Below are 25,636 nucleotides of genomic sequence, written 5' to 3'. Positions count from 1 at the left end.
TAGGAACAATTAATAATTGACTCTCTTTAAATAGTCTGCATGTGTCTGAATGTGTTTAACAGTATTTCAGTGATTGTTTAAATTGCCTACATTTGTTGAAGGATCTGAAACAAACCTTATAAATCCTGTTGAGAAGAATTCACATAAATGTCTAACATTTAAATCTAACCTGAAAAACCCCAAACAAATTATTACTGGATCAGATTGTGATCTTAAAGTCATGTTTCTATGTTTTATATTTCTAGGTTATATGTTTTATTAATTGTAAGCAAGTACAAGTATAAGAGATTCATTGATGATGGCTTTTCATGTTCAGGTTCAACTTGATTGAACTAACTCTAATCAGCTTTTCTGGCACTGAAAACTCAGTTTCCCATCTCAGGATTAGTAAACTCAGACTTCAGGTTTAGGCTAAGAGTATGTTAATCTTGCTTTCTGAAACAGGGCCCTTAGAGCAGTTCACATTGAAGTTTATACTTTAAAACATTTGTGCTTGTATACAGTAAACGCTTATTTCACACCCCTTTAAAAGAATAAACACAAGCTTCGATTTGATCCTGACCTTTTTTTTAATGAATAAGACATTTCATTCAAATGAATGGAAGTCATAGACAGAGTTATTAAATAGAGGCAATTGCAAAGCAATCATCCAATACATCTTTGGGGTAGAGAGATTTCAGATGAGGGTAAGGCAGCAATCCGACACTGAGCACAACTGTAAAGGTTAGCACCCATTCATCACTGTTCTCTGTGAGTGCAGAGCAGACACACAGTGCCTCCTACATGACAGTGTCTGCAGTACAGTGCACCTTCATGGTTCTACACACTCAAGAGTTATAGTCATGTAAGTTAGCATGTTTACAAGTTGTTACATCAGAATGACGTGCTTTCTATTTTGGACAAAAGCTCAAGTCAGAATGCTGCCACCGTTCCCCAAACACCAGTACAAAAAGAGTAACACTACCTAAAAGTTGAGGCATGACGCGTTCAAACTGTCAACTCATGTGTCACCTAAAAGAAGCAGACATCAGGCCTTACAAAATGGCTGTCAGGGGTCCTGTGTTAATATACTGTACACAGAAAGTCTGATCTTAAAGCAGTAGCAATTCATCAGATAACTTGCTATCTTCTCTTTATTTTCAGAGAGGGGGAATTGATCATTTAATGTAATGTATATGAATATTTGAAAGCTTACAATTCAGCTCATACCATGATGGAGATCTCCACCAGCCATACATGGATCCTCCTCACTGACAGCCAATAACAACCCCTGTGAGCCCAGATGAGCGACAGTCAGTCTTATCAGTCCACAGGTTGGCGCTTCAGTAATCAAAAGCTTGACTGAAGTTGCGTTTGTGTCCTCCTCTGTTGTTGCTATAGCCACCGCCGCCATTCCGGAACCCGTTACCACGGCCACCATTTCTCCCAAAACTACGCCCCCTTCCACCTCTGAACCCTCCTCCTCTGTCACCGCGGTTACCACCGCCGAAGCCTCTGTCACCACGGTTACTGAACTGCTTCTCCTCCAGCTCTGGGAGCTCTGTGGCTATAGTCAGCTGCCAACGGCGGCCATCCTTCCAGCTCTCCTGTTGAAGGATCAGCAGGGTGGAAAGGGCGTTAGCAGGACTACCACTGTAACTTTGACAGAAAAACTCGAAATATTCATCTTTTTCTTTAGATCTATTAACAGACCGCCCCACATTTGAACAGAGGGGAGTTTTCACAGTTGTTCTCACCTGAATCTCCTTGACTTTGTCAGCTGGGACATCAAAACAAATTCCCTATTATAAACACAATGAGGGGGAATGGTGAGTTTCTGAGAGGAGTCGGTCTATGCACCTGTTGTGCTGTCAGAATAAGAGCAACAACAGGAAAGGTCACACCTACAGTACACACATTTCACACATTAACTCTTAGCTAACAGATGTTTCGCTGTTCTCTACTATGTAAAGTGCAGCTGTAGTATCTGAATTTATATACAATTTAAACAGTACTCAACAGTACTGTTGGTTTTTTCAAGACATTAAACAAGATTTTTCCTCAATTTGCCTTTTGATATACCGCCTGGTTTCCCATTTACTTTTTCCCCCCAAGTCTATTACTTTTATTCATGTAGATTGTGGGGGCTTTTTGAGCAACACATTTACTTATCTAAGCAAGATTTAAAAAAAAAAAAAGAGCACTTAGCTGTCTTCTTATCGGATTCATCTATAGAAATTTCTCAACCCCCTATTCTTAACCTTAAGCTAATGAAAGTAGAATTGGACAAGCTGAAGTTGCGCATGGCTCAGACTAAAATACAAAAACAGGAAATGTAACTAATATATTTTCTGTAACATATATACAATATAAACCACAGCAGCGGCTCACATATGAACATGTTTGTGTGGTTGCATACCATTTTGCCTTTGAGGAAGGTCATTCTGTAAATGTGGTTCTCGAACTCTTCTCCAAGCTGTTCTTTGATGGTTTTCCAGGCGTAACCTAGATTATGCATCTCCTGAGAACACACCATCTGCATAGTGGTGTAACCCTGCAAAAACAAACAGTAAAAATAAGTTACACAGAATTAGGGTAATACATCAGCCAAAAGCACAACAATTTTAAGACAGAACATAAATGGAGGAGACTTGAGGGAAAGTGGAAGCATGGGTCCACGACAATAAATGCAAAATGGTGGCAGCCATCTCTCCCAGTCAGTTGAGATGGGACTCAGTTAATAATGGGTTAATGAGAGTTGGCTATCAGTCAGAAAAAAACTGTAATTAAGCATCGCTAGTATACAACTTTTAGTTTTTTTGTATTCTTCTTTTTTGTGAATATATTTGTGTGTTACGTAGAGATCGTTTATGGAGAGAATAAACCCAAACTTACAGCATCAGAGTTGAGCAGTGACCTCTGCTCTAGACTCGTGGCTCCAGAAATATGTGCCAGAGCTGCAGCTAGTGCATCGACTGCTCCTCTCTCCTCGATCAGCTTCTGAGCTGACGCTCTGAAGTACCCAATGGCTGTAACTGGAACAGAGTCCAGAAACCTGGACAAAATGCAGAAACAATCATAACTATCCAATAATTAATTGTTTATTGTCAGGAAATGAGTTTTACATTGAGTAGTATCGTCACTAAGGAGATTTTTAGCAGGGCAGAGGCTTTGTGGGACCTCTGTTTAAAGTCTATGTAACCAGTAATGATAGTAGCCCTAATTATTAAACAAGACCAAAGTTTAAAATAGTAATCGAATACAATAGTTTCATACTTCCAAAACAAAACCTATATGGTGGCTCTTGGCACCTACCTCACAGCATCTTTGCTTGATGACTTGATGATGTCGTTGGCAGTGGGAACGCCAACTCGTCTGAATGTGATACCCTGGAAAAGTACCAAATAAAATCTATTACGGTGAATGTCTGAAGTTCTTGGTCAATAAAATGTGCAATTTTGCACACTACTTCAAGTACAGGGAAAGGGTGGTTTTAAATGTGGTTGTCTATGTGGTGCAGTAGCACCTTCCTCAACTCTTGCCTCTCTAAAAAAAAAAAAACTCTCACCTCTCCTCTTTTCTGTATTCACAACTCTTGATTCTCCCCTTCCTTAATGTCCATTTTCATCATATCTTTAGCACAGGTGCATTGTTTATTTTCAAATATACCTCAAACAACTAAACTTGAATTTAAAAGTAGACGTACAGCTTTGTTTTCTACGTAGCGCAGCTGGTCCTCCTCTTTCCTCTGGTAGAAACAGATACAGACTCCAGTCCTGCCTGCCCGGCCCGTACGTCCTGAACGATGGATGTATGACTCCACATCCTGACCCCAACCACAGAGACAAAAACATTTTCAGAGAAAGTAAAGGTGACAGGCCTTTATGATAAATGTAAAGATGTACTCATGCTGCAAAATTCTTGCTGATTACTGGAAAAGCATCATACCTTCGGTGGAGAACACTGGACCACAAGGTCGACTTCAGGGATGTCTAATCCACGGGCTGCAACGTTGGTGGCAACTAGAACCTCAAAAGCCCCATTCCTGAAGCCCTTCAGCGTCAACTCTCTTTGTTTCTGAGGAATATCACCATGGAGGGACTGGGCACTCTGATAACATACAAACAAAGTAAAATAAGAAATGAACACTACACATTTGCTTGCTGCTTCAAATCAGTTTCTCTTTATTTCTAATGGTATCGTTGAATTGACACATTGAAACACTCAAAATTAACAGCAGGAAACAAGTCTGGTAAAGCAAAAGCACTGGTTGACAAATCATTGAGTGTCAGTGGATCATTTTACATATTAAAAGGTGATATGCATTGCCGCTGTTGCTCGGCTATATAACTGTTACCTTGTGCATCAGCATGTGCAAGTGTATGTGTCTACCTGTTTCATGGATGCATTCAGGGAGAGTTCGTTGGCGTCTTTCTTCGTCTCGCAGAACACGATGGTTCTGCCGTGGCTGCCGCTGTAGACCTGGATCACATCGGCTAAAACGGCTACACGCTGTGACCAGTGGCACGCTATGGCCAGGTGCTACAGAGGAAAATGACAGATACAGAGAAACAGAAGGAGAGGAAAATCAGGGAGTGAGAAGAGACAGACATTTTCATTAATTCAGCTGGCAGACCTTAAATTGATTACAATTCCACTGGTGTTGATGATGATAAATACAGCAATTTGTTTGCCAATTAACTTTCTGGGCTTTCCTAATGGAGACATATGCAACTGTATTTTACAGTTTGAATTACTATAACTTCCTCTGCTTACAGGCTACTCTGAGAGATCAAAGCCTAAGAGCAAAGATCGCTGTAACATTTGTTAAATTGCACAACCCATCCCCTCTTTCACCTCTGCCTCTCTCTCAAACACATACACACTTACTTCTACAGTTGTTGCAGCTTTCTGTGTTTTCTTGCCAATCAGATCAACATGTTTGCACCCTGGTCTCATGTATTTCTTGGCAACCTCGTAGACCCAGGGGGGGCAGGTGGCCGAAAACAGTAGAGTCTGTGGGTTGGTGTCTGCGTCTGGAGAGGGGCGCACAAACACACACATTCCTAGTTTTATAAACATGACCACACCATAAAGGTATTTTAATCTACTTTAAAATATATGTGACACAAACCGAAATCCTAGCACTTATGCCCATACATATATATGAACACATATAAATCAAAAACACCTACAGACACTTTATCCAAAAAGATTGTCAGGGAACATTTTCACAAACTCACAGATTTACTTTACCTTTCTGATATGATGAAGACAGAATCTCTTCAACTTGTTCCGCAAAACCCATGTCCAACATTTGGTCTACTTCATCCAGCACGACGTGTTTCAGTTTAGAGAGGTCGAGTTTTTGGTTCTGGAGGTGGTCTTTGATGCGACCAGGGGTGCCGACCAAAATATCAATACCATTGCGGATAGCATCGACTAGACAGGAGGAGCAGAGCGAGAGATATATTATTATTGATGTATTAAAACATGACAATACATGAGCTGTTATTTAGAAGGTCCTGTCCTGCATTTTCTACATATCAATTGTTAATATTAGCTAATAGCTTAACTTATACTTATGTATATACAAACATATTTTAATGATTTGTTTCATTTCAGAATTACGTCTACTAAAGACATTTTTTACTCTAACTTACTCTGTGGATTGTATGAGCTGCCTCCATAGAAACAGGTGAGAGCCAGTTTCTTGGTGATGTCTTTGAAGTCCTTAGCAACCTGGATGGCTAACTCTCTGGTTGGAGTCAACACCAGTATCTACAGACAGACAGAAAAGACTCAGTCAGACACAAACATACTCGGGCTCCGACTGATGCTAGTTTTCAGTGTGGCTGTGTATGTGTGTGTGCACCTTGGGAGCACGGCCTCTGGCAAACGTCACCGTCTCCTTCTGTAACTTCTCCACCAAAGGGATGGCAAATGAGAAAGTCTTTCCTGTTCCTGTTCTTGCTTGGGCAATCACGTCTTCTCCATCATAAATAGAATTAAATGTCTGCACCTGAATGTCGAACAGGTAAGTGACTCCTCGAGCTGAGAAGATGACAGGGGAAGGAAGTGGAATGACAGGACAGGAGAGGGAGAAGATCCATTATATAACACAGCCCAAAGCATTCTAGCTGCGGCAAAGCTCAGTTAACACTCCAAAGTAGGGCTCCGGACTAAATTTTTACATGGTTTGCACGGGTGCGCCTCACTTTTTCATTTAAGTGCACCAGTGCAAAACTTAGCTGCACTCAAAAAATGTCACTGCGCCATTTGGTGACACAATAAAACATTTTAAAAAATTGAATTATATGTTGGTTCTTCTACACATTTGTAATTTCTTGACATATTATGTAGAACAAGGAGTTCCAAAGTCACTGACACTTTGGGCCTCGCCTCAGATAAAGCCCCCTTACTTTACTCACTTAGTTATACTCAAAACCTGGATGCCTTTGGGATCATGGTTATTGTTAACCCAAACCAAAACCCATGGTTATATGAGCTCATGGACAAGAAAGCCTCATATTCCTGTTTGACACATCTTCAGACTGTATTAAGAAGGTCTGTGCGATAACATTAATTCATGTCTGGGAAAACATGCAAATTTCCCAAAACTATTGCATCTCTGAGCTGTCTCTTTAACTAAATAACACACAATTTAGCTATTCTGTTATATCTTCTTTTGATAACTAATGTCAAGTATTTTCACTTCTATTCACTGAGCCTCCCCTGAAACCGTTTGAAGCCCCCCTGGGGAGGCCCCCCTCACACTTAGAAAACCTCCGATAATGATGATTGTAAACAGGAATAAAGGTGCAGATAAGTGTTGTTGTTTTTTTTTTTTAAATCACATTACAAACAAGAAATCAGAATATGTACACGGATGATCTGGGGCTTTATTGTAAAAGGTAGCTTCTGTGGCTTTATTATCAGCGGTGTTTAATTGTAACATTAAACTGACTAATTATGCTTTGGTTTGCTCCTGCCTGGTGCTGAAACTCTGTGGGAAGGGGGGATGCTCGGGAGCACAGTACTTGTTTCTAGGAGACATTGTGCTTCTTTTAATTATTTGGCAGTTTTCAAGCCTTGTGTAGAACAGACAGGAAATGGGGTGAGAGAGAGAGGGGTATACATGCAGCAAAGGGCTGCAGGCCAGAGTCGAACCCGCAGCCACTACCTCGAGGACCTTCAGCCCCTTTACATGGGGCGACTGCTCTAACCACTCAGCCACCGGCCGCCCCCAATGTGCTTTTTTTATGCAAAGCAAGTGATGAGAAGAACAGTGTGTGTTGTTCACCCGCCACCAGTGAACCGACCCCGGAGACGACCCCTGACCCCCCCCTTCCCTCCCCAACTCCAGGTGGGAATTGTGTGTGAGCGGACAGTTCACTACCTTCCACAGGCTCTCTTTAGTTTTTTGTAGTCCAATAAATAAAACACTCTGTGACATGCCAAGGTCATATAAAAACAAGCAATCTTCATTGCTTTATCCATCAACCCGACACCAAAGTTTTGTTTAGTGATTATATGTGACCATTTTTGTCCTTTTAGTACAACAAAAGTAGCATCTAATGTAAATTTAATTAATGCACACTCACCAAATTTCAAATCCAACTGTTCAACACTGAACTGTCAGATCACTGACACAAAATGTCAAATGATATTAAAAATCAGTTGTATTTCATGAAACACCTGTTGTTCAGACAGTAAATATGTTATAAAGTTAATCAAATATGTTAAAGCACAGTGTCTGTGCAGCTTCTTTGTTCTGGCAGAGCAGCAAACATGATTTTGAACATATCTGGGACATATCAGCCAGACCAGATACGGTCTCAATGGGGCTGTCCACGATTAAAGAAATACTTTGTCAACTAACACTCATACGATTCTTTCAACAGATTTGTAAAACTGAGTTTCTCCACAAAGAATCATGTAATAGCACCACTTGACATGTTGTGTTTACCAGAAATGTGCTCATAATTGCCTTGGAAATAATAATTCAAAAGCATAAAAAATGAATAATCGACTAAAGAAACCTCAGTCAACAAAGACCAAAATGACAGCTAAGTAGACTAATCGACAAAGACGAGTCAGACCATGGTCTCAAGCCACAGTTGTAAAAACTAAGAGGTAAAAAATGGTAAAACAATGTTTACCTTTTAGCTTATCAATGGTGACCGGGGAGATTCTGAAGTTGGAGAAGGCTCCTTCCCTCTGCTCTGGTGTCTCCTCCTGAACAAAGACAGTCAGTCAATAAAGTGAATTTAGTATTTCAAGTTTACCTCATTTGTGAAACCTTTGGATGCTTGGCAATAGGTGAGACAAGAAGTGAAAGCAATATTGTGGTTGTTCTTGAATTAATTTAAAATATTTCTAGCATCGTCTAGTAATCTTCCCATATTGTGGGCCCACCCATTCTTGTGAACAAACTCAAACCACATTTCTGCGCCTCTTCTTTTATCCTCAGTTACAAGAGCAGTTAAGCCTTAGATCAAAGGAGCACACAAAATATTACAGAAGGGCCCTTTTCTGATACATAGAAATAAAACACAATGCTAGAAAGAAGGATTTAACAGAGTCTATGGTGGTCACCTTGATTTCTGAAGAGAACTTGCACTTCACCACTTATTCAAGCAGCAGAGCCCTTACACACTAGGTAACAACCCAAACTTTTATTTTCTCCTGAAAGGAATCTGAACACAATCAGTCTGCCAGCCTTACCGCTTCTTTTTCGCTGTCGCTCGCGGAGTCTTCGCTTGACTGGGCCGGAGTCTGGATGGGCGTCTGAACAGGGGTGTTGGGGGTGGAATGTCCGTTGGTTTCTGTCTCTGCGATTGTTTTCTTTTGCTTCTTTTTCTTTTTCTGAACATAAAGATAAAAGTAGAGAAGATATAGAAGGGGTAGAGGATGGCCTTGTCTACCAGGTCATGGTCCTTTAAATGTTTATTGCCTTTTCATTATTTACCAGGAAAATAAATAAATACATATAGCTTGTTACCAATTCCAAGAGACTAGGCCGTTTTGTTAAGGAAATCTACATAACCAGCACAGCACTGACCTCTGTCTCTCCTTCAGCGTTCTTCTTAATCTTCTTAGGTGTTTCAACACCATTGCTGTTGCCGTTCATGTCTGTGGCCTCATCTATGTGGTCGATATCTTGGTCCTTTGACTGCTTGTCTTTTTTCTTCTTCTTCTTTGGTGCTGGAGGTTCACAGTCTGGGTCCTGCTGTTCTTCTTGGTCCTCCAACTGCTTCTTCTTCTTCAGCTTCTTGCCCTCCTTGGTCTTGTTTTAACAGAAACAATGAATGCAAATAGGTTTCAGTTAAACCAAATACATCTTGCAGTGTTGCAGCACATTGTATAGGCACCACTTAGAATTAAGGATAGCGTGACGCTCAAAGTTTCAGATCTCACTGGTGCTTTTGAAAGTGCTTTCAGTTTAACAGTTTAGGATTAAAATACATGATTGGCACTTGGAATAAGAAGAGATTAGACAATAGAAAATTAGGCTTTTTGGACTATAGATAAACTAATTAATATAATTAGTGATTATAAAAAAACATGCAGGCTTGTTGAACTTTTGCACACATGTGAGATTAAAACAGTCTTGAGGAGCTGTTCAAAGTATTAATACAGATGTGGCTGTGATTGTTTCATAAAGCTTTGCCTGCAGAAAAACTTTGATTGACTAACGTTAACTGATGATCCATCAAGTCAACATTTATTTTTTCCCCTGGGATTATTAAGTTGGTACTGATTCCGATTTTTCGTTTTGATAATCACTTCATCAATCCCTTTAGTCTTTTTGGACTGTTGCTCCAACTCTTTTTGGCTTTTTAAACGCGTGATGGCTACTTTTCACATCTTTTGACATTATATTGACTACGTAAGTAATCAAAGAAATATTAGTTACGCATCAAAAGTTAATTTTCGTAGTTCGAGAAAAAACAAATACAGTTCCTATTACTGCAAGTGGAGCTTGTCAATCGACAAAAATAATAATAAGTAGCAGCTAACATCACATTAAATGAATAGTTGCAGGTTGTTTTGTATACTTGACAAACAGCTGACGGGCCCAGCTGTACAAAACGTCATCAGGTCGCGCCCACAGCTCAGATACACACACATGCAGCAGCCATGGAAGTTAAAGGCGACCACGTTGTCCGCCCCTCACAGCCATGTGATGTGCAGAGCAGCTAACACATGGCCATGACACGTGATCTTCCAGCGAGGCTAAATTAACAGTTAACATGCTAACATTAACTTTCCTTTATAAATTCATACCGCTGGGATTATACTTTGTGGGTAACGTTTCACTACTAGTGCTGCAACATAAAGCTGACACTGGTTGCCTAAGTAAGCATGCCGGTTAGCCGAGAGCTAGCACGATCAGCCACATGTTGTCAAACATGGAGCGAGACGAGAGCACGAGCTACAGTAGAGTCTCTCCAGGGGGACACGAGACACTCTGCTCACCTTCAGGGGTTTCGCCTCCGCGACTGTGTCCACATCGTCTTCCATGGCGTGATCCTCGGTTTCAAAGATGATTTTTGTCGGCATTTCTCTTCTTGGTGGAACCCCTCAGTGTAGACACACAGGCTAACCCACGGGCACGCGGTTCAAAAGGAACGCGCAAGTCTGCGCGAGGAAGGGTGTTCACGAGCCAGACATAGAAATGTAAGTGATAGATAGGCATTACCTTCTACCTCAAGACACTACTGCCCAGAATGCATACTGTGAATTATACACTAGAGGAATTCAAAGGCAAGGTGTTTAAAATCACATCACTTTTGTTTGTTTGTTTAAAAAAACATTAATCCCACAGCTACTGATGAAAATAATTATTGTTAAGTTTAGAGTGGTACTGATGAAACAACCTTCAAAAATATCTTTTGAAAAAATCCCATTTTAAAAATATATCTTGAAAAATTCTCCTTTTAAAGAAATACCCTATACAATTCTCATTTGATAATCCTCATAACAGAAAACCCACAATGCGGTAACATCGATAGTAACAACAGTAATGTCTCTCTGCCCAGAAGATGGCGCTTTAAGGCACTAAGTTTGGAGCCTGTGAATATTCTCATTTGTCCAGGTCATTGTTATCCCCAAAGCAATTTCAGTCAAAAGCAACTGGGACTCTCCAGTCCCAGCCTGGTCAGATGCGTACATGAACTGATGAAGCCTCTTGGATGAGAGGTGAAACGTCTTCCTAGACAAATAACCAAGTCCAATTGCTTTTGACTGAAATTGCTTTGGGAGCACTCAGTTTGCTAAGGCATTTAAGTTTGCAAGTGAGAGACCCTTTGATTATCTATTACATTAAGTGCATTGGGCTTTAACACATCTACTTTCTGCATGACAATTTCTGCTACAGATTACTGTAGATATCTGCTCTGTAAATCACATGTCCTGTGTTCTTTGAGGAAAAATAAAGAAGAAAACAAATCATGTGAATTGAAGCTAATTTGTTGATTTTTATGCAACCTTATTGAGAAATATCCATTACTTCCCATTTCACTTAAGATCACAAGGTAAATCATAACGCAGTACCACATATTTTGTCCCCACTAACAATGGTATCAGAATATGAAATATATCAGTATAGAATAAAGTATCCATCTATCACAAAACAATGAATACAAATGCATAACTGTCCTGGCATGAACTTATTCGTGTGTATCTATTCTCACGCACACACACGCGGCGGGCGCACACACGGACACACCCATTGTCCGTCTAGGCGTCTGTCTATCGCTCTGCCTACCTGTCTGTATAGATGCCTGCCTGTCTCTCAGTCTGAGGGTCTGTCTGTTTGTCTAAACACCTGTCTGTCTGAATGCCTGTCTATCTGCTAATTGCCTGGCTGGCACTTGCTCTGTTGCCTATATGTTCTGGAGGGAAGAGGGGGTGTAGAAGCAGGAAAAGTTTGGGCCTGTCTGTCTGTTTGTCTGTCTATATGTCTGTTTTGTTTGTCATGTATGTCTGTTTGTGCCACTACAATATATTGTATTGTTATAATATGTTATTTTGGGTTGGGTGGTGCTGGGTGAGGGGTTGGAAATTTATAAGCGTTGCTTCCTTCCATCCCCTTTTCAGACTGTATGTGTAAATTGTTAATTCTTCCTTTTTCTCTTCTCACTGTGTTGTTTTTTTTTTTTTTTTTTTTTTTTTTTCTCATCTTTGGATTACAAGTCTGAAATAAATGAATAATACAATAATAATACAATACATAAGAGTGACCAAATGAGTAGAGATGCAACGTGAGTGGCCTGATGTATCTAGCATGTTACAGTGTGCTTAGCAAGAGTGTAAGGATGTCTACGAGCATTATCAACACAGACAGAACTTTGTCTGCTCAATCAGAGTACAGCTGCAGGTTGTCTGGTTAGGAAATGATGAGTTACAGTCACCCACACAGGGTAGCCCTTTTGTATACTGTTTACAGTAAATACAGAAAGAGAAATTACACTGATAGTCTGACACATTGTTGGAGACTGGATTGCCCACTTGCAAGTGTAACAGCAAAAATCAAAAGACACTCTTGTTTGTGAGCCTTTAATAAATTCAACACATGGGCTTCTTACATGAATGGATGAAAAAAATAATTATTCAGTGAGGGGACCAGCACAGCACTGCTGAAACTTTATAGGAAAATATGTGAGAATTAGAACATAATGAATGTATGACAAAACAATTTTGAGAGAAAAATGCAGGTTTGCTTAGTTCCTGAAATGACACAGTCACAGGTGGACATGGGCATAGATTTCTGAATAGAAATCATTGTGAACACATGCTCATATACACACGGAACCGGATGCGGTGACAAACACGCACCCCCACACAGAGATCCCGGTCATCAGCACTTTGATGGTTTGAAGCTGTCATAAAATCTTTACTGGAGAGGTAGGACAGTATATTCTGCCATGTTTGGCTTTAAAAGTCAGCCAACAGCTATGATCTGCTCTGGGCTGGGCCAATACGTTATTTAACTTGGCTTCCCTCATGACTGGAAATATGCCATTGTCACACCTACTTTAAATCTGGAGAACACTTGATTCCATTAAACACTGATTACATACTGGTATACTGCCAGTACTCTCAAAATTTACAGAGAAAGTTGTCATTGAACAATAGACAGCATTTATTAACACCAGCAGTTTTGGTCTACATTGTAGAGAAAACCATTGCACTGCTAATGGAACTGTTTGCTTGCACTTACTAGCAATTCAAATCAAGGCTTGATAAAGGAGGAAAGATTGCTGCTGTATTTTTTAGATCTGTGTAAAGCATTTGACACACTTAATCATGATGTTTTAATATTGAAAATCTCTTTATCTCTTCATCTTGAGCTCTGGTATGGATGTCTCTATATGTATCTAATAGGATGCAATGAGTTATTGTTTGTGACACACTGTCCAGTAACATGAAGTGCATAATGGGTGTTCCACAATGATCCCTGCTAGGTCCCCTATTATTTAGCCTTTATATTAATAATCATCCTTAACAGTGTCATGATATAGCAATGAATAGATATGCAGATGACACAGTTGTATACACACATGCAAAAAGAGCTCAATTGCATTGGTTAGATCACACATTGGCTTGACCAGCCATGTCTGAATTTTAGATATTAACTATTAAGACAAAATAATGCATTTTTATCGCTAAGAAACTGAGCTTTGAGAATTTTAGATTGTTTTAAAAATTTTGCCTGGTTATAAATTTGTAAATGGTTTGGCCCCTCATCCACTACATGACTTTATGACTTTATTAAATTCTGTTACATCCACAACATTATATACTAGACTGTACCAAATAATTTCGCTGCACTGCATTTGTGCCAACACCTTATTCTGAAAAATCCAAAAATAAATGAGCATGTGAGGAGCTACAACTCCATGAGTCCTTAACTTAAAAGGTTGTTAAAAGCTGCTCAGCTCTGTACTCACTGACCTGAATTTCTATAATTGGTCTCCGTGACTGGCTTTTATTTGACAAGCTTGACCGGCGGAGTCACAGCACATGACTCACTGTTATAAAAGCAAAAAACTGTCCAAAACTGTGAAAGAAAGAACACATAAACTCATGACTGTCAGCTGTTAATAGGCCTTTCAGAAACTTTTTGCCAGCTCTTTTATCTCCCAAGCAAGTGTGTATGAGCATGTAATCATATCACTGGAGCAGAATCTGATATCTACCTCAATTTGCAGTATTAAATCAATTTACTCTAATATTTAAACAAAACATATCAAGACGGGGACCTGCTGGCAAGATGTACTGAGAATGGAGGCAGGTAGGCATTAGACAACACTTTGCATATAACCTTTAATTAGGGTAAGAATGTAGCCTGTGCTTCACCCCACCATTATAAAGCGACAAAACAACAGGAGAACCTGGCAATGTAAAGCAATACAACAATATTACAATGGTTGGCTCTCAGATTTAGTTGCACCTACTTAATATACACCTATAAACTAAACTAAACCTAAACTAACACATCATTAACAAAACGGCATGTTCTTGGTGAGCATGAGTCATGACAATATTTAACAAGGTGCTTTTCCTACTATGACAAATCAAATGTCATAGTTTTAAGCCTATTGTTGCATAGAAAATGTAATATTATATTGAGGATAAAACACAAACTTATAGGCAAGAGTGTCACAAACACACTGTGTGCATTAGTTAGTGCTGTTGTTTGAGCTTGTTCCCGGTTTAATGCAGAAATATTGTTTCAAGTATCTGCTTCAATGATTTAAATGATCTGGTAAGTGCGCAATGCAGGTTTCAACAAGTTCTATAAATGTCTCAGTCCAGACACACAAACAGATGTGCTGCAAGCTAAAAAGAGGACGAAAATAAAACTTTTAGCTACCTATTTAAGTTCATGCCTTCATTCATCTTCAACCACCTGTCCCTGTCGGGGTCGCGGGGGGGCTGGAGTCTGAGAGACAGGAACGTGACTGCCTTTAGTGTCATAGATAAGATAAAGTGGCTCCACTTAAGCTTTTTGAATAGATAAAGACTGTTAGCTAAATCAATTTTCATACTCGACAGTAAAGAAATTGTACATTTGTTAACAAATGTTATTTTGCAATTGATCAGAGATGAGATGCTTGTGGCTGAATGAGACATCCTTTAGACTGATATGTTGACCTGCTGAGCTTGTAAAGTTTTTATAGCACAGAAACATTAACTTGATGTAACTGAACTGGTTCAAAATCCATGTGTTTCTTCTACAACACTACAGCTAAAAGTATAAGGAATGGCATTGTGGAATTCAGGGGTCATCACCCAACGAGGACATACCATAAGTACAGTTCGATTCAAATTTATTTGTATAGCATCAAATGATACAAATGCAATTTACAGCACTTCACATAAAAACTAAATAAAACAGCATAGATGTGCAAATAAGCAGACACATACACATACATACAAAAAAAAACATATATACAAATCCTTGAGTGAAAAGGAGGTCTTTGGTTCAAAAAGAACACGAGTCAACACACAAGTCCGCTTAAGATCAACAGGCAAACTCTCCCATTCTCTAGGTCCATCAATACTGAATGCCATCTTACCAGACTTTGAAAGTGCTCTCTGCCTTGTAAACCAAAAGGAGTTACAGCTTATATTAATGATAGAGCATTTCCAACCAAACCAATAATTCATGCAACTATATCCATCCATTATTATTATGGCCGAGATACTGCAAGACTTGATTGGTATGAATTATTTAATATCCTTAGTTACTATTATGGAAGTTTTCCATGAAAGGTTAGTGAATTCTATGCTGGTAATTTCTGGAGTCTGGATTTATTTAGGAGCAGTCTGACTGCGGGGTTGCAAGGTGTTCCAGGTGTACAGTCAAGACCTCCTTTATTCTACGCATCCAGATTATCAGCACAAGACAACTGTGGTAAAAATCAAAGAAAATAAAGGAGTACAAGCTAAGAGTGTCATTTTTGTGTGGAGTAAGATTTTACACTTACACTGTTTTGTATTATAACACATAAATAGATAATAAAGGTTGGCTAGTTAGAGCATCCAGAGGGGTTAGAGGTTATACGATGCCACTGGAAGGCCATGAAAAAACCAACACACCTTTTTAAACGAAAATCTTTCTTTAAGTTTTAAGAAATAAATATACATTCAAACATCCTATACTTTACTGCTCCTTGCACTTCTGGTTAGCTGCTAACCTGCATAGGCTACTTGTACAATAAAGTCCATTTCTAATATAATTTTATCTAATATAAATTTTTATTCCTCTTTCATTCTGAGTGGATGACCTCTGAGTCCCCATTGTTATGTAAAGCTAAATGTCCTTTTGTCTTAAATATCTTGTTTGTTTTTCTTGCACACATCACTTTTACTGACTTGTCTTTAAATTAATTTACAATCATGCGGATACCTGATGATGCCAGTCCAACACTGAGCTCCCTCCCTCTCCTCTCTCTCTCTTTTAGACCCTGTTTGATCTTCTCTTCATGCTCAGTAGAAATTCCACCTGTGCGGAAATAGGTCATAGAAATACCTGATGCACTGTTCTGTCTCAGCTTAGTTCACTCTCTTTTGTGTTGTTTTTGTGAGGCTCAGTAGTGTAGCAGTTTATAAAGATCCAGAGAGTTATGAGAGGGATATGAGAGATATGAAAGATATGTTGCGCTACGTTTCCAGGAACAGTATTTTGGTGTTTCTTGCCTGCCTTCTTGTTTTTGGGTAAGACTATTGCCTTTTTTTCATTACTACACAACGTCTTATTATTATGGGAGGTTAAGTAAAACCATTTACAATATATATTATCGAAATAGGTTAAATGTTGAGTTACATTTCCAGTACTCCTCCTTCTGATTTTTACTAAGTAATAACAGCTGCATTTATTTACATACTAGACCTGCAAGGTTTGTTCTATACCTTAAACACGATGATGTTCTGAATATATGTTTTAGATTTATTTGACTTTTGATGAAAAAACAAAAAAATAATAACATTCAGTTAAATGACCAAAACAAGCTTTAGGAGGCAATGAAATCTATAGATGTTTGAATTTGATTAAGGATACTTAAATAAAATAATATAATTTAATTATTAAAATAATAATAATAATATTAATAATAATAATTTAAATTGTAACAAATTAAACTGTTTAAATTTGATATTTGATATTAATTTCATAATATCACAATCTTTAAACTTATGTGATCTAAATTATCGATTGAATGCAAAAGATTTAGTGAGAAATGTTTATATGGTGACGAAAAACGTATTGCCTAATTATTGCATTCTTCTGCAACTCTGTAAATGTATGTGTTATAAAAGGTTTTTTGTTTTTTTTAGCAAAAGAAGAATTTATGTGTAACCACATAATGTCTTTTAAATGTATGTATTTGGCTTGCTTATTCTAAAAAAGCTGAAAAAAAACATTAACACGACCCCATGAATGCTAGCATGTGGGAGTGTCATTTTTCAAACTTGCTACCCATGCTGGAAAGCTTTGTACTTTCACTTTTTCAAGATATTACTGAACTGTTCCTGTCTACCCGGATTGTATACATTAGTGTCATTTGTGCCACGCCAGGCTCATCATCATTCAAGCTTAAAGAAGAACACTGTCTTTATTAATTAAAGATTATTATTATTATTATTAATTATTAATTAATTATTGTCTTTAATTTACGGCAGAATAATTCAAACAAATGTCTCAATTTTCTGAATACATGGGAAAGTCTTTCAAGTTGTGCCCTTCATACCTTTTATTGCTTACATTGATATTGTATCCTTATCTGTTAATACAGAATACAAAATATATATGGCAGAGACATACATATAATACAAAAAATATAGAAATTTCCATGGATAACAATGTGTTACTGTACTTTTTTCAGTTTTTAGGCTACATTTATGTATTTATTTGTTGGCTAAGTGTGGGTTGTCTCTCATGTTTCTCACAGCAGCACAGTCTTCTACACTTGTTGGTTTTGCTCAGAACATAAAGGGGAACTTGTATATCTGTTGATGTTTAACCTGTAAAAGTTGTATTTTTGTAGCTCATTTACAAGGTTCTCTGGTCTAGGAGCATGATGTTAACTTGAGCAAACAGGGAGGGCTGTTCAGGGTTCAAAATGTCAGACTCAACAATGAGACCACAGTATACAAGACAAATCTTGCTTGTTTTTTATGTTTGTAGCTTAATTTTGTGCTAGGATTGAGCTTAAATTTCCAAAATCACCCAAGCCTGTATTTTTTAACCATCTGTTTCATTTAATATAATCTTCAACAAGTGCATACACAATACATTAGTATGACTTAATTACCATTAATAACTTTGCTGTTGTTTATTGTTACAGTTATTTAGTTAAGTGAGTTGACTGCAAACTCATTTTCATCTCAGGGACAATGATTAATGATTAAACTGAACTAAGTTTAATGAAGCTATAAGTGTAGTTGGCCCCCTGGTAGCTAACTGCATTATTTTATCTGCATTCAATGGTCTCCTAACACTTATTTACTATATACCAGACTATAAACCAACAAAATGCAGTAATAGTGTATCAGGCGAGTCAAACAATACAATATTGTAATGTAATACACAACAAATAAAGTTATTGACCTATTTGCTCATGAGGAAAGCTTGTAACTCCCATTCCTTTTTATTGGCTGTTACTGGTTAACTGGTATCTGTGTGTCTTCACAGGGCCATGTATATCTACTCAGGACATAACATCTCATCCATCAGGTAATGCATGAAAATAACCTTTCAGTAAATCAGTTAAACCCACCGGACTGGCGAAGAATGGGGAACACCCACTAGTCACAATGGAAATATGGCTGGAGTTAATGTAAATCTTTCTAAATTAAAATGCACACTTTGGTAGGTACTCTGTTAATCCTGCCACTGTCCAACAGTCCCGGGAGTTTTCACACCCTTCTCATTATTCTATAATACATTTTACTAGTACAATCCTGTCATATTCTTAATAAATAATGTGTGTTTCCCTTTTAAGATTTTGCCCAGACAACAATTGGAAGATCGGAGACCTGAAAATGCAAACTGGGTGAGAATCCACTTTTCTTTTCCCCAACAGAGAGGGACAGCTGGTTCAAATACAGATTCCCTTTTACACTTGCTATGACTCCGATTCACATCCTCGCCCTGTTGTAAAATATTTACACAATCTCTCCTGCTCTTTAAACAGATAATACATGCTGTAAGGAGCTTCATTTGGTCATAAAAGTATAAGATGACACACAACATAAAGAAGGAGAACCATATGTTTTCCAGCCTTGCTAGTTTTTGCTGTTACATCGTAAAACTTACTACACCTCGGCTGCTGGTTTGATCTGTCTCCCTGTATTTTAGCATACAGCAGTGCACGCAGCAGATTCAAATTTTATTGGGTAGCGCATTTGCCTCACAACAAAAACGTCCCTGTAAAATGCATGCAACCTGCTTCGGTGCATCTGTTGCTTAACGCATGCTTAGATTTGGTTTTGTTTAATTTCCAGCGATGGCAAGATGTGGTCCTGGTGACACCCAGCAGGAACGACCACAGAGGTGGTTTTGAGTACTCTGCTATGTGTTTATATGTCTGTCTGCCTGTGGCCAGATTTTGTCATCACAATAGCGTCACAACAGTACCAGATACAGTCATGGAAATGTACAGGTGTGTAACTGAGGTAAAAAGGAAGACTGAGTTCAAATATGGGTGTGGTCTAAGAAAGTGCACAGGAAGTAGGAGTGAGGAAATAGAAGGGGACCATCCGTTTTGGCGTTGGGGCTGGTGTGATTCGATGTCTGTCTTTGTTGTATTACTTTATGCATTTTCTTTACTGTTATCCTTATGTTCTGTATTAACCCTGCATCTCCTCTTTGTAATAGTAAAGACAAATTAGATTTAATGTTTGCTCTTTTTTTCCAGACTTAAATATGCTCAGCCAAGCACACAGATTGGGTAAGCTGTCAAAAACGTACAGTATTTTTCTGTGGAAAATGTACAAACTTTTTATCAGAATAGTGTCCATGTACATCAGTGAAGTCACATTAGATTGTTTTAGTGAGCTGTGCATATGCCACAAAGATCATCTTGCAGAACAACTGATTAAGTAACTGGGCTAAGACCTGCAAATTGCTAAATAAATACATTTGTTTGAATCCACAATTGATTTGTTCTCCCCAGACGCACTGATGTGAACTCAGTGACAAACTGGAACGCTCCTCTGGTTTGGGAGGGGACCTTTGATCCAGTGGTTATCGATGAAATCTATAAGAAAATGGACCCAAGAGTTGCTGTGGTGGTCTTTGCAGTTGGCAAGTAGGTACACGGGATATTCTCACAGGATTATTATGGGAGTGAGGTTTGACCTGACCCACTGCTTCATACCGAAACCTTAACCGTATCCTTTGTATTATACGTATGATTTGTCACTGTCTTATAACTGATAACCCTTTTGGCTTGCTCGTTTCCATCCAAACAGGTACACACGTTTCTTGAAGGGCTTCCTCGAGTCGGGTGAAAAGTACTTTCTTGTTGACTTTAGGGTGACTTACTACATCTTCACAGACAATGAACAAGATGTCCCCAAAGTGAGTTGTTTTGATTTTATTTTTAAAATTAGTTTTGTGCATAGAACTGCTACAGAGCTCAACACAAAATAACATTCATATTCTCTTTGTACTTAAGTACTAGTAGTACTATCCAATCATTTGGCTTTTAGTGTGTCAGGAAGGAGTTTTTTAGTCACTTGTGAAAGGTGTGATTGATAGGATTGATGTCCCAGTTAACCATGCCAGTGAGCAATAGGAAGCCAGTCAGGAACTGACACACCCGATACAGTATTATTAAAGTTTTTAGTAACACCCCTGTACAATACATGGCAACAACCCCTGGAAGATGGGGGGAAATTCACATTATGAATGTAAGGGAGAGATTTACGAAGTCAGCACAGGCAAAAATTGGATGGTGTATTCGGATTTTGTTCAGGACACTTGAATCAGCTGCATTTGTTTGACAAAACATGTACATCTTGTTTGGCAGCCTTTACCTAAATAGTGAAAGGTCCAAGGATCAGCACCCCGGACAGCGGTTGCAACACACAATAATGCAAAATGTAATATGGTTCACCTGAACAGGAATGTTAGAGGATGTCATAGACTAAGCTAATGTACTGCCTTGAACTTAGTTGAACATAAGATTATTATTTTAGATCAATACATTTTTTGTTTAAGTTGTGATCCAGAAAACTCCAAGACAGATGAAGCCACTGTAAAGCATAAGTATAGGTGTTTTCTTATTGTTAACAATTCCTCTGAAAGACCAAATCCAAAAATAAAAGTAAAATGTAAACACATAGTATCTGTCTATCTGTCTGTGTTTATCAGATTGATCTGGGTAAGGGTCGGAATATTAAAGTTGTCACCATACCTAGTGCCAACCGATGGCAGGAAGTAGTACTTGGCAGGATGAAATGGGCCAGCATCACCATTAACAAGCAGGTAAGAAGTGAACACAGCATGAAAGCTAATGGCTTTCACATCTGGTTACAGTAACTAATGTTTTAAAATCTTCACTGCTCAATCTTTACTCATTAGGCATCATATATACTGTAGCTCTTACAAAGAAAATCATAAACAGCTCAAATTTCTCATAGAGATGCATAAATATCAAATAATGTTCTTAGAAATATTATTTATTTATCATCCAACTGAGTCTCTCCATAGTGCATTCAGTCTCACTGTAATGTTTTCAGATCCGTAATGAAGCAGACTATCTTTACATGATGGACATTGACAGTGTCTTCCGCAACCGCTTTGGAGCCGAGTCTCTCAGTCAGCTTTCTGCTGTGCTCCACCGTGGCTACTACAAGGTTACGCTCTTTTTCCTACAGTTTATTCTTCTCAAGTTACTTTCCTTATTTTTATATCTAACTTCAGTTAGAGTTCATACAGTAGTTGTGGTTTATGTTTCTATTAGAACATGTTTACATGCTTTAATGTTCAAAAAATACATACTTTTTTATGTCTGTGTATACCTATATTCACCCACTGTCTGAAATGCTCCGCTTTAGCGCCTGTCTATTTAAGACCCCCTTCTCTAAAAAAAAAACCAGTCTGCTATGATTGGTCATTGTTTCCGGCTAAAGAAACAACAAATGTCCGGACGCCTCAGTGAAAGCAGTCAACGGCCCTATGTTGAGCCTCTCTGTGGTTCCAGACCAGATTTTACTGAACGTGTCTTACCCCAAAGCTCAGCTTTTTTTTTTTTTGGTGACTCAGCCTCCTTTCACAGGCCTTGGTTTTATGTCTTTACACACTGTGTGCATCTTTCTATGGATTGAGTGTTTTGATACTTCCGCAGTACTTACATAGCATTTCGACCTGTTTTATAATAAAAAAGACAAGGAAATCTCAATTTATAAAGCTTACATTGTATATTTTCATTGATTCACCTATTATACCAGACTATGTGTTATACTTTTATTTTTGGAATTAACCTATTATCATATCAGCTATAGCTCGTTCTCACCATTATGAATCCCTGTTTTATTTGATCTACTCATGTTTCTTCCTTTATTCCTGCAGAATACAAAAAGGGATCAGTTTCCGTATGAGCGCCGACCTGAATCCAAGGCCTTCATTCCTCTTGATGAAGGAGACTACTATTACACTGCTGCTGTCTGGGGGGGATACCTGGAGGACATGTACAAGCTTGTCAAGTAACCAATACCAAATTATAGTTTAAGTCATGTTCATGCTATTTCTAATTAAATGACAGCCTATAAAGATAGTAATGGTTGAACAGAGCGAGATACTAAGATTAAGATACTGGATGTGTAAAAACCTTTGCTCATTAATACAAACAAATCCTTTGGCAAAAATACAAATATTAAAAAAAAGAAAAAAAACATTTTCTGTCTTTTCCTGAACGTTTGCCTCCTAAGTGACCATTGTGCAAGCGTCCTATAGGTTTTTGGCTTTAAAGTTTTGTTATAAAATGTATTATTTCCAAAACAAATCTTAACTCCAGCAACAGCGTTTCTCAGAGTTCTTCCTTTTTATTTCATCAGCTACTGCTACATGCAGTCGGAAGAGGATGCCAAGAATAAGATCGAAGCTGTGTGGCAGGAAGAAAGTCACCTCAACAAGTACAGAGTCACAATTCATTCCCTCATTTTCAGTGATTAGTGTGGTCTTTTTTATTAATGTACATATTTAATGAGACTCTAACCTGCTCATATCCTCATTGTCTGTCTATTTACAGTCTTTTCTATCTACCCTCTCTTTTCTTCAAACATTTTCATTGATTAGACTATGTTAAGTTTCTCTTCTTGTTAAGGAGGACAAATTGTGTCTTATCTACAGTATTAGACAGACAGATACAGAATGTACATAGCTCATCTGTCTCTCTGTCATGCAGGTACCTGCTGTACAACAAACCTACCAAGGTGCTGTCTCCAGAGTTCCTGTGGTCAGACTATGATCAGATACCAGCAGACATTAAAGTCGTCAGGATCTCCCAGTTGGTCAAGAACTATTCAGAAGTGCGGCCTAATGGTGGACATTAAAATCAAGTCAATAATATTCAGAACATTAAACTACATTTAAAAAATAATGGTATCGGTTACTTTGTCTATTTTTATACTGTAATATATAAAGTTTAATAAAAATATTTCAATCTTGGTCCAAGCAGACATAAAAAAACATTAAGGCTGGCGAATTAATTCAAAAAAGGTTAAAACTTGAAAAATACATATGATTACAAAGTGGATTAAAACAGCAGATTCAGGAGGAAATGCTGCTGTGCTTCGTGTGTTGCTCTTCACCTCTGCCTTGTGCGTTATCTTTTTTTTTATACCAGGCCTCAGAACACCTCTGCATTCATTACACTTTGTATTGTCCGTGTTTTTAGTTTTGAGAAACTGGACTTTTATGGTAAATTTTGTACAATAACAGTTTTCATTTTCTTGTCAATGTTTTTTAAGGAAGCATTAATGTAAAAAATTAAATAATAAAGTTTACTTTTACTTTGATGAGGGTATGTTACTGTAACGATATGTGTATTTATCTGTGTGTGAGTTCTAGGGTGAGTTTTAATATGCAGTGGATGTTTCTCCAGCTCCTCCAAGATCAGAGCTAGATTCTCTGGGTTTGCTTTATCAAAAAAAAAGAAAAAACAAAGACATTTGTAGTTGTACAAATGTAAGTTGTAGAGCTTTTGTGTCCAACAATGTGTCTCTGTAAAAATGTAATATGGACAAACCCTGCATTAAAAAAGGTATTACAGAGCTTCTGTATAGCATTGCATTATTGTTCAGTTTAAACATAAGAGCGCACACACACATACACACACACACACACACACACACACACACACACACACACACGCACGCATGCACGGACGGACGCCCGCACACACACACACACACACACATCCTTCAGTGTTTGAAAGATTTAGGCTACATTTAGACCAAATTTCAAATCCCCAATCTAAATGAATCCAAACCCTGCTTGAAATGAATGGATTTGGCAACAGTGGTGCCATTCTGCACATCACAGTAGCTCTTTGTTCAGGATGGACCCCTTTCTTCAGGTTTTACAACCTTTATCTTATTGATACAGTATGCAGGTCATTTTTAATCTAATGTTATCTTATTTCCCACTAAAGACCTTTTTAAAAATGTTATTTTTTCAGAAATCTTTATTTCAGATAAAGAACAAGCAGACAGACAATAGATATTCATACAAATAAGACCAGTGTGCAAATAATACATATCAAAAATATAGCTAATCAATATATATCAAATATATCAAATTAAGTATATATAAGAAACCAAAACAAATTTAAACATAAATAAACAATGACAACAATAGTCACAATAGGTCAAACAGGGGCCACAGAAAATAAATGATTAAGATATTTCAATGTGCGCGCACCTTTTCTGGGTCAATGAATCCATGTACACATTGAATTCTACTATATGAACGCCCATGTTTTTTGTTGTTTTTTATTAGCACAATCCATATACAGTAATCTAACAGTATGGATTCAAATTCTTCACAGAATTATAAAAAAAACAAGGTCCTTACAAAGGTGAAAAAAATATATAACAAAACAAAAACATACTAGCATCAAAAAATTAAATAATAAAGCTAGAGTTTTTTTTTGTAATTCATATTCTTCAATCATGTTGAAAAGTTTCACTGAAATACTTTTTTATCACTTTACCAGCTTTGACATACAAAATAATAGTAGTAGAATAATAGTATAATATATATATATATATATATATATATATATATATATATATATATATATATATATATATATATATATATACACAGTGTGTGTGTGTTATTACTATTCTTATGGTTATAGTATTACTTATTATTATTATTATTATATTAATATGATGTTATTATTGTTACTATTATAATTATATCACAATCATTATTATTGTTATTATAATAACATATATATATATAATAGTATTGCTATATAACAAGTCCATTTACCATTTACCATAATTATTGTAGCCATAGGATGTGTTGTCTCTATGTCTGCTGCCTTCACAAATCTTCTGTCAGAAGCTCATCTGCTTATAACATTAAGTAGAATTTGTATTTGGCAGTAAAACCAGAATTTTTTTA

At 37.7% G+C, this 25,636-nt stretch overlaps 2 protein-coding genes across 2 annotated transcripts; one reads left to right on the top strand and one right to left on the bottom strand.

Annotated features, from left to right (window-relative positions):
* Positions 1-226: 226 nt before the first annotated feature.
* ddx21 (DEAD (Asp-Glu-Ala-Asp) box helicase 21) lies at positions 227-10,600 on the bottom strand. The gene is made up of 16 exons (XM_083940214.1): positions 10,462-10,600; positions 9,044-9,268; positions 8,707-8,847; positions 8,142-8,217; positions 5,855-6,033; positions 5,643-5,760; positions 5,236-5,421; positions 4,870-5,015; positions 4,372-4,521; positions 3,928-4,089; positions 3,686-3,805; positions 3,295-3,368; positions 2,875-3,034; positions 2,399-2,533; positions 1,737-1,781; positions 227-1,586 (listed from the first exon to the last, which is right to left on the bottom strand). The coding sequence occupies exons 1-16, from the start codon at positions 10,543-10,545 to the stop codon at positions 1,323-1,325; spliced, it is 2,265 nt and encodes a 754-aa protein (XP_083796340.1). The 5' UTR covers positions 10,546-10,600; the 3' UTR covers positions 227-1,322.
* Positions 10,601-18,689: 8,089 nt separating this feature from the next.
* LOC310951694 (globoside alpha-1,3-N-acetylgalactosaminyltransferase 1-like) lies at positions 18,690-23,553 on the top strand (the record flags this gene model as incomplete). The annotated part of the gene is made up of 10 exons (XM_083920056.1): positions 18,690-18,727; positions 18,996-19,046; positions 19,911-19,943; positions 20,169-20,303; positions 20,467-20,575; positions 21,371-21,484; positions 21,739-21,855; positions 22,571-22,704; positions 23,056-23,133; positions 23,406-23,553. 10 exons carry the CDS (start codon positions 18,690-18,692, stop codon positions 23,551-23,553), a joined length of 957 nt encoding a protein of 318 aa, XP_083776182.1.
* Between the last annotated feature and the right edge of the window lie 2,083 nt (positions 23,554-25,636).

Source organism: Echiichthys vipera (genome assembly GCF_963691815.1).
Source record: "Echiichthys vipera genome assembly, chromosome: 1".
Taxonomy (NCBI): domain Eukaryota; kingdom Metazoa; phylum Chordata; class Actinopteri; order Perciformes; family Trachinidae; genus Echiichthys; species Echiichthys vipera.
The sequence above is the reverse complement of the archived record's forward strand: the minus strand, read 5'-3'. Positions and strand labels throughout refer to the sequence as shown.